This window comes from Pieris napi, chromosome 9 (genome assembly GCF_905475465.1).
Source record: "Pieris napi chromosome 9, ilPieNapi1.2, whole genome shotgun sequence".
NCBI lineage: Eukaryota > Metazoa > Arthropoda > Insecta > Lepidoptera > Pieridae > Pieris > Pieris napi.
In genome coordinates this window covers 12,908,495-12,921,928 of record NC_062242.1, presented here as the reverse complement: position 1 = coordinate 12,921,928, position 13,434 = coordinate 12,908,495, and the positions used below count along the sequence as shown (strand labels likewise).

General features: G+C 38.9%; 1 protein-coding gene across 15 annotated transcripts in view; it reads left to right on the top strand.

The window, feature by feature from the left end:
- Positions 1-12,505, top strand: part of LOC125052239 (hemicentin-1) — a 193,334-nt gene extending 180,829 nt beyond the window's left edge. The window contains exons 14-32 of one of the 15 annotated variants that reach the window (XM_047652934.1): positions 19-127; positions 341-498; positions 572-630; positions 729-896; positions 1,196-1,325; positions 2,071-2,155; positions 2,367-2,572; positions 3,110-3,192; positions 3,282-3,459; positions 3,706-3,723; positions 3,827-3,961; positions 4,346-4,367; positions 5,586-6,265; positions 6,505-6,606; positions 6,949-7,058; positions 7,328-8,509; positions 8,582-9,296; positions 9,480-9,518; positions 10,351-10,427. In XM_047652934.1, the coding sequence (XP_047508890.1) occupies positions 19-127; positions 341-498; positions 572-630; positions 729-896; positions 1,196-1,325; positions 2,071-2,155; positions 2,367-2,572; positions 3,110-3,192; positions 3,282-3,459; positions 3,706-3,723; positions 3,827-3,961; positions 4,346-4,367; positions 5,586-6,265; positions 6,505-6,606; positions 6,949-7,058; positions 7,328-8,509; positions 8,582-9,295 (4,139 nt within the window). In that variant the 3' untranslated portion in view covers position 9,296; positions 9,480-9,518; positions 10,351-10,427. Of the gene's footprint in view, positions 1-18; positions 128-340; positions 499-571; positions 631-728; positions 897-1,195; positions 1,326-2,070; positions 2,156-2,366; positions 2,573-3,109; positions 3,193-3,281; positions 3,460-3,705; positions 3,724-3,826; positions 3,962-4,333; positions 4,368-5,179; positions 5,236-5,585; positions 6,266-6,504; positions 6,607-6,948; positions 7,059-7,327; positions 8,510-8,581; positions 9,297-9,479; positions 9,519-10,350 lie in introns of those variants that run through there. The other 14 variants (XM_047652931.1, XM_047652932.1, XM_047652935.1 and 11 more) reach the window with 14 other exon arrangements.
- The last annotated feature ends 929 nt before the right edge of the window (positions 12,506-13,434 follow it).

Here is a 13,434-nt window from a genome sequence, read left to right as displayed (position 1 = left end):
AGAAGTATTGTGTTACAGACCCTCCGGGAGCGGCCAAGTTGACTTACTCCCCTTGGCGAGTGGTGAAGGGCAAGTCTTTGGTGCTGAGCTGTAGCATCCAGGAGAAAGGCAGGCCTGAAGCCCACAGGTAGTTTATAACTACAGTAAATTTTGAACTCTGGGAAACTTTGTGAAAACTATTGAAAGCTGTGATCAAAATATCTTGTGTATAAAATATATATGTTACTAAAAAATGTTGAAATGAACTTAATAAAATTACATTAAAATAGATATTAATGCATAGAACAAATCCAAAGTATTCAAAAGTTTTCTGAGGAACTGTACGTATACGTGTCTTCAGATTCCGATGGCACCGCGGCGGGCGCGTGGTGAGCGACATCGTGTCCCAGAACTGGACCATCGACCCCGTGACCTTGGACCATCGGACCAACTTCTCGTGCCGAGGGGTCAGCGCGGGGGGCGAGGGCGAGCCCGCATTCGTCAACGTCGACGTCTTGGGTGACTTCTTTTGCGAGACTCGGTTCTCATTTTTTTTATACGGACTAAAACTTATTTACAATTTTTGTTTCAGCGCCACCTAGTTTCAAATACGCGATGAACCACTACAGCGGAGCTCTATACAAATCTCAAGTAACTTTTTTTGTTCTCTTTTTTCACTCTTCCGAGTTTTTTGTAATTATCAAAGTTACTTAAAATTCGGCTGTTTCACTTCTTAAAATCCGTTCCAGAATATATCCCTGTCGTGCACGGTGGAATGTGCGCCTCTGTGCAGCGTCCAATGGCTGAAGGACGGACAGATCATTGACCCCGCCAAGACGGACCGATATTATGTCGTCGATCGGAAGATCCCTCCCCAAGTCAACAGGAACGACTTCGAGGCCACCGAGTCTACGCTGGTGAGACGCGTGTAAACTTGAGTTAACGCTTGAGCCGATAAACTTTTAAAAAGTTTACGAAATAAGCACGAATAATCCTAATAGATAATAAAGGCCCGATATAAGTATATGTTTTCTGATTGAATCTATTTTCTAGGTCATTAGACTCTTGTGCGCACATGACGTCGACTGTTCGATTTGAAAAATACCAGGTTTTCTCGCGACGTTTACTTCCACTGTGAGAGCAGGCATTCTTGCGCTCAGAGAATGAAATGTCCCCGTCCCATTGAAAGTAGTCCAATGTGAAATAACGATTGCAGCACTGGAACATGTCTTCGTGGCCGGGCGGGGCTCTGTCCCGTTCGTCGGACACGGCTCGCTACACGTGCCGCTCCTCGCGCAACGCCGCCGGGCCCCCCGTCAACTCCACCACCAAGTTCGCCGTCGAGTGTGAGTGCCCTTCGTGCCCTTTGTGCCCTTCGCTGTTGTTAATTAGCATAATATAACTCAGTATTTATTTATGACCGGCCCTAACCAAAATCACTAATCGTAGACTTGATTGGGTCTAAGTATGTGATGCTTGAATTACAGCACATTAGTTTTGCCGAAAGGTGTTACTAGTGATTTTATTAAATATTGTTTATTTTACGAGTTATTGAAATAAAAAGCGTTTGGCATTTATTTCATTTTTGTTCCGAGAAACACTGTATCGTCCGTCTCATCTCACGCGAACTACAGGCGAGAACATTCCGCTTTTTAGCCCCAGCGCTCGATATAATATTATAATTATCACGAGTAAAATAAAAACCGTTCCCAAAAACTAAACACAACACTTTTGAATTTATAATATTAGTATGATACAAATACAAATATATTACAAACAAACTAAATAAAATATTAGCTTTATATTTTTATTATATTTATTAGTATAGATAATGTTCGGCTCTGACAAAAAAATACACGTAGGCCCAGGTGAGGTATGGGGCTACACTTTTCACGTGGTTAATCTGGCACTCAGTAAGTAAACTAAATATTAATATTTTATCTGACTGTATTGCACATACTACGTACCGTAACAAATTCCCTTGAGCGGGTAGGGCAGACGCGCGAAATCTTCCATTTTGCTAGCTTACAACTCACTTTAAAGAAAAAAATATATTTTAATTCAATTAATAGTTTTTAAACCTATTTTCAGATGAACCGGAAAATATAACGGTGATGCCTAAAGTGGTTTCGGTGATCGAAAACGAAATTCCAGCCAAAGTCGTGTGTTCTGCGAAGTGAGTCAAAGTTATATTTTCATGCTAAGAAGCTCAATAATTAAACCGACGCTAATAGTAAAAGCGCCATCTCTTAGCTTCGATTGTAATTCACTAGACAAAGTATTAAACCAAACCGTCGACTAAATATTACCCGAAAATTGGGTGAACTCATAGGTCAGTTTCCTCCGTGCCCTCGTTCCCTTGGCATAATCCATCCGATTCTTTTCAGGGGATTCCCCATGCCCAGCTACAGTTGGCGTCGCGAGCACCTCACGAAGAGCTCGGCCAAGGAGCACTCGAACCGCTCCTTAGTGCTGTCATCGTCGAACACGCTGCTGCTGGGGCCCATCGCGAGGAAGGACGCGGGCAACTACGTGTGCGAGGCCTACAACAGGCACGGAGCGGTCAACACTACGGTGTTCATGGACGTCATGTGTGAGTAGAGGACGTTGACGTTCGACTGGAATCCTTTTATCTCCTTTTAAGTCGTCTCCTGGTGAAATAACCTTGACTTCTTGACCCTCTTCGGAGACACTCTCCTTAAAGCCACAGCCACACTGAGTCTTGAGATATCGAATGACGTTCAATTTCTTTTGGAAGGGAAGGCTAAACTGTTCTCACCTCTGGGCGGGAGATTCCCAGGACGGGCTCCATTCGCTTGATATTCAATGCAGAGCGGGGTTCGAATCGTCGAGGACCAGTCGTTTTTAGCTGCTTGCTACGGCGGCTTGATCCCTTGGGGTTGCGAAGAGATGCTAATTCCTGCAGCTGAGTTTCATCATCGGCTGAATACAAAATACTATCCGCATCACCTCGACGTTCGTCGTTCCACAACTGAGCGTTTCTTCGTACTTCAAGAAAAGAGCTTCCCAATTCTTACAAGCCAACGCACTAGGGAGCCCTATCACTTAACGTCAGGAAGCCGTTCGCTATATAAAGTAATAATAATAATAATTGATTTTATGTCGTCAGTCGTCCCGGAATGCGGCATCAAGCAGCAGGAGGTGGACGGGCAGCAGTTGCTGGTCTGCACGGCTCACGCCAACCCCACCGAGGTCAGATTTCCCATTTTTTCTCTAGTCTGTCTGCATTCTCGAGCGTATCTGTCGAAAAAGTATTTCTCACGAACCGATAACCTCCTAAGGTCTCCTTCTCGTGGAAGCTGAAGAACGACAACGACACGCTGACCGACGAGAAGATCTGGTCGGAAGGAGCTCAGAGCTTCCTCCGTCTGCGGTCCGGAGTGGACGTGTACCGGACGTACTTGTGCGTCGCCTCCAACGAAGTGGGCGTCTCGAGGCCTTGCGAGAGGGACGTCATGGGTCAGTCTCATTCACTCATTTGTTCGTTCACTCACCGAATCATTCTTATGCATTTTGGCGATACATATAAGCCATGGCGCTGTCAGCGTTGAAATGAATTTGTTGCGTGCATACACTTTATTACTACTCGTTGATTATTCTTAATAATAAAAATTACTTAAACGAATCCATCATTTTGTCAATAATTACTTAATTATATACTTTCAAAAAACCGAATTTTATATCTATTTTTTTCTTAATTCACAGCCAACTTGGATAGTTATAGTAAGTGTATATTGAATTAAAATTCTAAACATTATGTCTTAATTCTACGAATACCGGGACTTAGCTTAGCATTTGAAATGACATAATTTGCGATGAATTGCAGGCACTAAGGTTTGGTGGCGCGATCGCCAGAAACTGTTCCTGATCGGTGGAATCGCGTTAGCCCTGCTCCTCATCACCGTGATCCTGTGCATTATCATTATCTGCATCTGCCGACGCATGAGGGCCAAATCCAAGTGTAAGTCTTTTTAACTCTCCTGTTTGGCGATCTGTGTCAGTGTTGTGCAAATACCTCATTTCTCGAGTCATTTACTCTCAAAACTCTCTATGGAATATATTTTATTATAATGCACAAGTGTTTGTTTCGGGACAAAGTAATCGCTTCGAACGTAGTCTTTTCTCAAATAGACGTTCGTTTATTTAAAGATTTTTGAACAAATCTAAACCCGTACATTAATATGAATTATAAAAATGCCTTCAGAAACGAGGTTCAATGTTTTTAATAATCCTTATCAATGTGAGTGTTGCTAATGAAAATTGTCTTTTGTCTATTCCCGGATGCCGCCCACTAACAACCCAACCCACACGTTGGATTCACACTAACGTTTAGACAATAATCCAGTCGAGCTGGAAGAGCGAGAGAAGTAAGTTTTCTTTTTTTTTCCGGCCTTCGCTATGTATCGTAATATTCGACATTATTTTATATATTTCCTATAACGGTAGAAGTATCGGTGAAAGTTTGAATAATGAAAATATCGGCTCAACCGACACGAAAGATAATTTAGTGCGATCAAATGTATTCTGTGGGTCGACATTTTCGTTATTAACCCTTCACAAAGTATGACATATCGTATGTATCCTGAGTATATAAAATTTTTCAGCGCCCTTGGTCCGAGCAGATTCTTGGCACACGTTGTCTATGCCTCCCCGATTCTAAAGGTCTCGTTATCGTTTGGTGCGCGTGCGTTTGAGCGTTTGGACCAATGGCTATTCGTTGAGGACTAATCGTAGAACGCATGGCTCCGGGCTCCTCGTCGGTGCCTCGCTTGCGATCGCGACTCCGTTGCTTCAAAACTAACCTTTTTTTATGTGGAGAGTCGATTCCGAGTGAGCTGCCGGTGGGAGACCTGTAATCCTATATTATGGTCACTTCCAGAAAAACTATAATTTAAATAATGTTATAAGTATTTTTTATAAAGCAAACGTAAAAAAAATGAATTGAATTTCGTAAAAATAGTTCTAAATTAAAAAAGCACTCTCGCTTTAAAGACTAAACTAAATGAATAATAAATAATTGTATTGTAATTAAAGCATTAAACTGGAGTGACCCTTCCCTAACCGTATGATAGAACCCTAACTCTAAACAATTAACACTAAAGTAACATTTTTGGGACACTATTTACCGAATGAATTATATATAAACCGATATACTCACATCGAATGTTTCCTCAAATAGGTTCCTAACCGCATTAACACCAGATGTCTTAAGACTGACAACCATTAACAACTCAGGTATATAACTAACAAGTATTTCGCTGGAGAATGCTTTCTCGTCGAAGCTCACTTATGTTTTGCCTTGTTTGAGATTTTCGTAGATTTACATTCTAGGAGACTGACTCGATCACTGCATGATTCTTTGAAAGCATTCTTCTATTTGTATGTTTAATTATTCTATTTATGTATTGTAGGTCTTTCGTAGTCTATACCTCGGTTTATATCGACATCCTTTTATGTTTTACTTACTTTATTTTTTAGTATATCTTTATGCTTTCTATTAACACGATCGTATTACTTTAACTTTAACCGAACGTCATCATCTTCACAGTTTACCATTCTAACGTTGTAATATTTTGTTCAACTAGTCCGGACGGTAGCTGTATAAACGAGGTGTCCATAGCGCAGTCCATAATATCGCAAGCTTTGCCCGCTTTATCGCCGCGACTCAATCTGTCCTTCGGCCCGAAGACCTCCGATAGGACCAGACTGGTCGATTCGCAGAACCCACATTTAGAGATGAGAGTTCACGATAAATCTTCAAATAGCTTGCAAGCCAGCTTGTCGCAGTTAGAGGCGACGATCAACGCGAACAGAGCCGACGGGAGCGAAGCGGAGACCGTAGCGGACGACGAGAACGACAGAGTCGAGCCTCTCTCGTCGCCGAACAAGTGGCCTCTGAAGCCCGGCGTGCTCGTTCACGTCAACTCGAACCACACTTTGAGTCCCAAAAACCCCGCCAGACTTCAAAGAGCTCGACCGGCTCGAAACGAAGAGAGCGACTTAGGATTGTTAGAGCGAAAGAGAAACGACGAAGTTAAGCCTAGGACTGAGCGTTCTAAGAAGAGCGGGGGACCGCTAGCGGGGATGTTTAAGAACTTCAGAAGAAAAAGCGATTCGTCAGACGACGACGCCGGAAAGTACAAGAAGATCAACAAAACGAACAAGAGGGCCGTGTCTCTGATGAGTATCAATAAGAGTTGTGGACCGAAAAGAATAAGATCTCTGTTTCAAAGCGAAACTCCGAACGTAATCGTTACCGAAGGAGGTAGATATTTTGATCAATTATTAAGCCGACATTTTACCGTACACGATGATATTGCGTATCACTTATTTATTTCTTATACTTTCATAAACCATTACATTTCACCGACACGTGACAAATTCTAATGCACTCGCTTGGTATGCAACACCGCTCGTAGTTTGATGCCGCTTTTCTCTGTTTATGTCTGCTTCGAATAATTTTGCATTTTTTGTCGCTCTTTGTTGATTAATGGCATGTTTTAGTCGTATCCTTCAAAAGGCCTGACAGAATGTGCGTAAGCGCTAGAATTGAACCTCTCAAAGAGACGCAGCAAAACACGAGGAAACGGAAAAAGCCTGGCGACAGTGAGTACTTGCCCGCCATTCGTATATATGGTCACTTTGTAAACCTTTTGAAACATTTACACAATTTGTTATTATACCCAAATTTCAGTGTGTTAAAAATACGACAATTACACATTTACAAAAATACTTCCCTACTATTTCAGGCAATTAAGTTTATTTATAAATACAGCGCTTATCTATATTTTAATATATTTTAATTTTTTTTATTTACCCTCCAAAAAGATGGTAAATAGTATTTTTGGGTAAAATTTCCGATAAGTCGAAATCGCAGACTTAGAGCCCCGATAAGTTGACTCTGTTGGTTTATTAAAATAATCTAAAATGATATTATTTGTCTCGAAGGCCCTCCTACGAATGGCGTAGATAATGCGGCCAACGGAGCTCTGGGAACGGACAACCCCGGTCTCTATGAGAACCTGCCGTTCCACGGATTACAACAACCACCCAACAAGGTACTATTCCTTTCCTATTCTTTGTGTTCACCGTTCTAGTCTTCACCGTGGCTTTGTAATGTTCATAATTTGCCATTTTATTAATAGAAATTAAAACCAAAGATTTGTGCTTTCAGTTCAGTATGAAGACATTATTAAATAATTTGCAACCACGTCTTTCGTTTACTTTAAGTAGTTGATATATTTTTATTTTCTTTTTGCATGTTTTTATTTTTTTGTCGCTTCATTGATTAATTTGCATTTGTTTTCTTTCATGTTGTCTTGTTTAGCCCGTGCAAGCCATACAACCCAGAGTGGTCGAACCTAACAAAAGAAAAGGCATGAGTGTGGAATCATTACAAAAGCAACTCACAACTAACCCTTCGTTCGCTCCGAGAGTGGTCTGTCCGCCTTTCGTTCAAAACCCCGTCACGTGTCCGCTGAGTCCGTCGGACTCATTGTCCACGTACGGAATACCGGTTCTGTCGCCCATACAACAGATGTTTCCTCTTCAAAAGACCGTTCTACTCAATCCGTATCTCCCGCCGATGCCTAGCACTTATCTCAAACAATTTCCCACGATCGATGAAGAAATGGGGGAAGAATCGAGGAAATTTTGTTCCTTGAATACGCGAAACGTAAAGCTAAAACCGAAGTTTCAATCTATGAGAATAGTGAGGAAGAGAAACATTGAAAGATTTTATCCAAACACAGAATATGGAGAAAACTTTAATGAAATTAATAATAATAGTAAAAATGGAGAAGGAAAAGACAAAGATGAAACGAACGATAACATTTACGAAAACTATCCGTCTCTAATGAAATTTAAATCTGACATAAGCGGAGTAGAGAAATTTGAGAATCTTACAGATTCCATCCAAGTATACGAGGAAACGTTGGATCGAAGTGAAATAAATGCATCCGCTACGTCCCTCGATAGGCCGATACCAGCCCCTAGAACTAAAATAACACCTTTTTCATCGCCGTTAAAATCAGATCATGTTTACGTCAACTTGTCCATGCCGTTAATTAATACCATGTCTATCAAATCGTTTGATACTGTAGACGCTCCAATCAGAAGCACTAAGTCTGAGGAGAACATATTATCGAAGTTTCCCACACTTCAAGTTAAGAAAAGCAAAGAAGATAATGTTATACCAAATAAAACTGTGGATCAGAATAGTTCTGACGAAGATGACAATGAAGAAAAGAAAACAGACCTCACTAAACCAAATATTGTCGGAGCTACTCCGAAAAGGATGTTGATGACTTTACCCTCAACTTCTTTAGTAAAATCCGTGGTGAACCAATTGAACGAGCAAAACATTAACAAAGTCGGACTGCCAAAGAAACAAGCGATAACTCCGACCACTCTACAAATACCAAAACTCGCGGAGAAACCGGTGCCAAAGAGAAATTTAAAACGTAGCAATTCCGTAACTAGTAGCGTAATGAGTAGTGAAGTAGACCAGGTAAATAGTAGACGCTTTTCATTCGCCTCAGCATTGTTTGTGTGTGACTAACCCATTCGTTGTACATTTCAGAATACTAACATCCTCCAACACCAGTACCTTCAACAAAAACGGAATCACTTTCCGAACATCGCCCCAAAAGGGAAGAACAAAAAGAACTTCCAAATCCCTCTGCAGAAACACCACAGCTTCTGCTACTTCCAGCCGATCAGAGTGGACAAACGCATCCCCGTAGATCAGGAACGATCCTACAACAACACGATAGGTCCCGTGATATACCGACACGCGGACACGCAGTTCTACACGAAGACGCTCAACAGGAGCAGGGAAAAGAACGGTCAGCGGTCGAGCCGCTTAAAAAAGTCGGAAAGTCTGAGAGAGAAGCTGTCGTGCGTCGGAGTGTACGACAACTACGAGAAGCCGGACTATCCGGAGCCGGAGTACGACGACTCCGAGAGGAAGTCGTACCTCCAACTGCTGAAAGGCAACTACATATCCGACTCCTCCCGGCACATAGAGCCCGAGCGGTACAGCTCGAACTCCAGGGAGGAAAAACCTAGACATAAGAAATTAGTGTACGCGGACTTAGCGCTAGGAAACCATAATATGAAATTTAAAAATACCGTCAATTCTAATAGACATTTATACGACACGTACTCTATAAGTAACGATAGCGCTAACAAAGACACTAACAGTGCTCATAAGAATAGTGTAGGCAGTAGTCAAAGGAAGGGGCAGCCCCGGAGCGAGTACGCCACGCTCAAGTTTAACGAAATCGACGTCTAAGGTGAGTCTAGGGATCGTGCTTTTCGTGAGTACATCCTAAAGCAGTACTTAACTCGCAAGAGCCTCATTCAAAAGTAGTCTCGAAAATAATTTCCAAACATCGATAGCGAACACTCATGTAGGATGTCTGTATTAAACCGCTAAAGGCATGAACAGTGTTGTGACGTTTTGTTTTTTTTTCTAGGGACGCTTAGCTAAGAGTGACACGTACATTTACTAAAAGGTAATTTTTCCAAATTGTTTCGTGCTCTGTGCTTTATCTTAACTTGCGCTTTATTAAAATATACTAATGATCGTTAAAACCCGTCTCAATTATAATGACGACCACAGGTCTTTTGCTGAAAAGCCTGAAAAGAAAACTTTTCTAAACTTTGGTACATGTATGTAATATAATAGATACGTCTAAAACGTAATGATTTGCTCTTTATTTATATTTATTCCATCTCTATTAACTAGATGGTGTACTTTAATTTAAAAAAATACATGTTAACTCTTAAATCTAAAATGGACTGGTTTTTATATAAAATAGTGTTGCCTTAGGCTTATACATATTTTCTCAGTTGCCGAATAATAGTATTTATTGCATGAATTGCAAGTTGTTACACGAATTATCTTAATAGTTATATTATATCCAATAATCATTTTAAAGATCAACGATTTTATTTTACAATCACTTTAGATTAGATTCATAAATGATTTGAGGCTCTTGTGAATAATTAATTATCTACTAGATAAAATTCTAATAAATATACGTTATTATCGATAAACATATTATATACTGATAATCCAGAAATATATGCGTGATACAATATGATAACTACCTATTTAGTTATATTTGTGTAGATACAAAACCTCCTTGAAGATAAAAATTAATATGACTTCTTTATCTACGCACGTAAGCGATAAACTTCAATGACTACACTATATTCTATGACGACCCTAAAAAGGTATAGTCTAGAAAAGCGGCTTCTGTCTACGTGTTAGGGCCTAGTCAACTCAAACTGCTACTGTCGGTATATATATACTTACATATTAATTATTGTTCCCTTGCACAGCCATTCCGGCCGGAGGACCATTTTGTATACGCCGATGTCGATTTGAAGGATTATGGGCCGATCAACTACAAGGCGGCCTCCATCTACGCTCAGATGAAGAAAATCAAGAATCAACAGAAATTACAAGAAATCCACGACAAAAACAACCCAGACGACGACATGTTGTGATCGAGATATCTTTTACCAGAGAACCAAATTTACTAATCAATACATTTATTTGTAGCGCCTTTTCTCCACGACAAGGACTTCAAGTACTTATCAACTTTTGTCGATAATTTAAAGCAATATCTAGAATTGCGCCTGGCTAGTTGGCCAGCCACTAAATAAGTTATGAACTCAATTTCTGCAATTAATACCTAAACGAAAACTATGCCGAAAAATTGTCGTGGAGAAAAAGTCTCGTCTGAAAAGTCAGTGGTGACAATGTTGCATTTAATAATGGACTCCCATAAAAACCCCACCAAAGTGACCAAATTCGTTTAATTCTAATGTACGTCCCGCTTAAATAGTGATGGTGTTTCGTTAATGTTCGATAAAACTTGTATTCATCCTGTACTATGTTAACGTTATATCAGAGTCGTCTGATTGACAGTGATAGGACAGCGAAATACAGTTCAAAACAGAATACAGACATGAAATGAAACACCTTCACTGCTATTTAGTTGAGGTTTTGTAATAACAGATGGCGTATTCTCACAACCAAAGAGGGAAACCCGGATAAAGTAAATACAATTAATGTACAGGTTAGATGACAGTAGAGATATTGTAAATAAATGTAGTTTTCATAAAATGTACTTGATAGAGAACACATAACAGGTGTTAGGGAATTTAGTCGTAAATCGTTGGTAACGTTAGTTTGGGCGTCGCTTGTCGTTCGACGTCAATTGCATTTCAAAAATGGTCAAATTTACAAGAATTTAGATGTATGTTCGCAAATTCAAATTTATTTCAAAATTTAAAGATCGGTTAGGGCTTTAATATTACGACCGGTTTTTTAGTTTAACGTATTTTTTAATGAATCGGAAACCGCTTCTAACATTAAAGCCTCGGCCCATATCTGGCGTGACTTACCTTTGAATCTGTTTGGATATTTCAAAATAGAATTCAGACAATCAAACATAAAAGCTACGTAGATGTCCGATCTGACTTAGTACCTAAGTATTAAAAAGTTCATTTTCTATACAAATTATCAGTCAATCGTGTTCAGTTATCGACGCCAGATTCGGATCTGAGTCACGTTAAAGATACGGGCCCTAGTTCACACTCTCCGTCCAAGCGGGATTGTTTGATGTTAGCTGCCCCACGCTGAAGTCCTTAATGCAATGTTAGGAGAAAATGAAAATTCTAACATTTAAGTTTTTCAAGAAATACTCAAAGTTTAATACATTATAAGTATTTTTTTAATAAATTTTGCGTTTAACATTATTGTTAAATGACGGCTCCTAAGGAGTTACACGATTATCGAATTTGCTTTAAAACGTTATTTTTTTATATTATTAACATTTCATTTTGTTCCATATCGTGACAACATTGAAAATTAATAAAATATTAATCTAGCTAAAAACCCTAACTACTAATGTTAATAGAAATTCAACAATATAGACGATGACCCAGTTTCTGTCGTAGAATACATGTAATTAGGTCAACTACCAGATGGCGCTTTTTTCAATTAGATTTACATTACAATCTTTCAAAGTAATAATACAATTTATTTTTTGAATCAATCTGAAACAGGGGGATGTTGTCTATATTTTTGATTTGAATTAGAACGGGCGAAGCTCAGTTTTATTAAAAAGTAATGTGAATTAATTACAAGTAAAAACTTATGACAGATTATTTCTACTTTTTGTGATAAATTTTTCGAATGTAAATCACACGATTCTATGTGAATTATTATTTTTCCGTAAAAGTATCTTATCTTTTATCAATATGCGTAGCTGATGACTAATATTATATCTATAAAAGGGAATTTGAATTTATCAACGTATTATATAATTTTGTGTTATATTTCTTTAACAACGGATATCAAAAAGAAACAACTACCTAGATAAAAGTGTTATCTTCACATTAAATCACTAAACGAAGTTAGAAATTTTGTACATAATACAACTTGTTATAATATTAGTGTTAATAAAATAATTTATGGATTTTTTCATTCGTGTCTTTGTCCCGCATTATATCAGTATAAAAACGAGGAGTAAAAAAACACAAGATGTAATATAATTTCTATATTATTATAGTAACCTATAACTATTATTATTTACATGATCACAGCCATTCGATTTGTTATAATTCTTAAAATTAATAATTATAGTTCTAATAGTCGTCAGGGGAACAATCACATCCATGACATGTTTGATAGATTTACTTTTCGTATTTTTGAACTTAAATTAAAGGGTTTAAAAGTCTCCCAGCTAAGCGAGGTTGTACAGTTTTAGGTTTCAAATTAAATCATTTAATAAACTCCAAATTATAATGTATTTTGATTTAGAATCGCACGGTATAAGACACCGGATATGTGATATTTGGACTAATTCCCGAACTTACTGGAAGCCCGTCAGTAAAGAACAAAATACAAATGACGAGATTGCAGTCATTCTGTGTCCTGTATAGATCTGTTTTAATTATTTTGACTTATATTAGTTCCATTTTTACCAACAATTAGACATCCACATAAAGATATTAACAACTATTTAAAAAATGAGTGTCTCATCGTTAGCAGGTAATTCCTCTTCACTTATATGTAACATGTACGACTTCGATCAGCTCAACGTTCAAATCAAGTAGAAGTCGTAGGTCCCTCTCCCAAAGTAGACGTAGTCCGAACACCAGTTCCGAGCCTGTAAGTCCGTGGAGCAACAGGCGGGATACGCTAGACGGGATTTAGTCAACTTGGCGCATCGTTGGCAGAGGTCCAGTAATTCATCCTGTAACAACGTTCCGAATTAACCTTTCGTTGGTAATTTTCAATCAGATCCTTCGTAACGCCAGTCTTAACATATTACAGCGAATTTCAGTACTTTTTAAGAATCACACACACAAACGCAAGTGAGCGTTTGTACCTTTAAATATTAAAAAAAGCTT